General features: G+C 49.3%; 1 protein-coding gene across 1 annotated transcript in view; it reads left to right on the top strand.

The window, feature by feature from the left end:
- LOC102839863 (zinc finger protein 420-like) overlaps window positions 1-1,451 on the top strand; it is a 60,184-nt gene that overhangs the window by 55,815 nt on the left and 2,918 nt on the right. Inside the window, exon 5 of the mRNA XM_006869064.1 lies at window positions 513-854. Coding sequence (XP_006869126.1) covers window positions 513-854 — 342 coding nt within the window. The remainder of the gene's footprint in view (window positions 1-512; window positions 855-1,451) is intronic.

Below are 1,451 nucleotides of genomic sequence, written 5' to 3'. Positions count from 1 at the left end.
AACAACAACAACACCTTCGGTCAGAACCAACTCAGTGACACCTAACAACAACAACAACCACACCTTCAATCAGAACCAACACAGTGACACCTAACACCAACCACTACCAGTGTCTTACCATTCCCTAGCTTGCATTTCAGTGGGAAAATTTGTTCTTGGCCATGTTTTTACCTCAGCCCACTTCCAGCCTTCATAGGTCTTTTTGTATTCAGAATCATATAGGACTTATAAGAGTTTAGTATAGTCCCTCTTGTGATGACATACAGATAAGTCATTTAAAAATTGCATGACAAACCATTTCATTGAGATGATGTACAGATGCAAATTAGAACCGTGACAAGGGTCTCAGCTCCTTTCCTCACTGAGCAGTTGCCATCAGCACCACGGAAGATACCACTGCCTCCCTCCAAGGGTCCCTGTGATAAAAAGGAACCAACCCAAGCGGCGGTGGAGACTGCTTGGAAAGGAAACTCATCTGACGTAGCTTCGTGCATGGTGTGTGGGCCCAATAGCACGCAGTACGCTTGAGCGTGGAGAGACACTTCCAGTTGGGGACCATCGAGTGTGTGCATTGCGGAGGCAGCAGGGAGTCCTACACCATCCATTCCTTAGATGATCGAAGCCGAGGGAAGCAGTGTGGTGGGCGAGTTAGTGTGACCGAGACACGAGGAGCAGACAGTGGTGGCAAGTGGTCTGAACTAGGCTGGCTACTCGGGGTTTGTGTAGAGGCAAGCGGGCAGCCACTGACTGTCAGGAAGCAGTTCTTGGGCTGCAGATACCTACTGGAAATGGTGGTGTGCATGGTTGACGGACTCCAGCCGGCAGGAGCTTGCTGTGAGCGAGTGAAGGACGCTGTGAGGAGGGTAGACGTGGAGCTTGGGTGTGGGTCGGGGGGCTGGTGCTCGGAGGGCAGGCGTCTCGGGAGAGAACGCTGGTTCCTGGACTCACAGGGTATGGAATTGTGAATGTGTCTCACACTTGAGAACCTGGTGGTCTTGTTAAAAGTTTAGGAACTAGTGATGTTATGGTTTGAGAACGAAGCTGGTGGGGTTGGAGGAATCCAAGGTAAGGAAAGACATGTTCATTGCAGAAGTGCTAGGAAAGTGTTGTTGTTGAACTGGCTTCATTTCGTCACAGCCCTGTGTCCAGTGGGACAGCGAGTGTGCTGCCCTCGCTGGGCAGGCCTCACAGGCAGTGCTGTTTGAGACCATTGCTGCAGCCGCTTTGTCCACCCACAGCAGCATTAAGGGTCTTCCAACCCATCACACGCAGCTATAAGTGAAATGAGAATGTTTAAGTATAATACAGATTTTAATTACATTTAATAAAAAAGGACTAAGTCATGACAAATTCCATGACAAAACTTGGAAAATACGTTCTTCCTGAGAATTCACCCATGTGGGTATAAATAAGGCCCAGAGTTACGTAGGTGAGCCCACAGCTTCAGCCCC

Source organism: Chrysochloris asiatica, unplaced genomic scaffold, assembly GCF_000296735.1.
Source record: "Chrysochloris asiatica unplaced genomic scaffold, ChrAsi1.0 scaffold00125, whole genome shotgun sequence".
NCBI lineage: Eukaryota > Metazoa > Chordata > Mammalia > Afrosoricida > Chrysochloridae > Chrysochloris > Chrysochloris asiatica.
The sequence above is the reverse complement of the archived record's forward strand: the minus strand, read 5'-3'. Positions and strand labels throughout refer to the sequence as shown.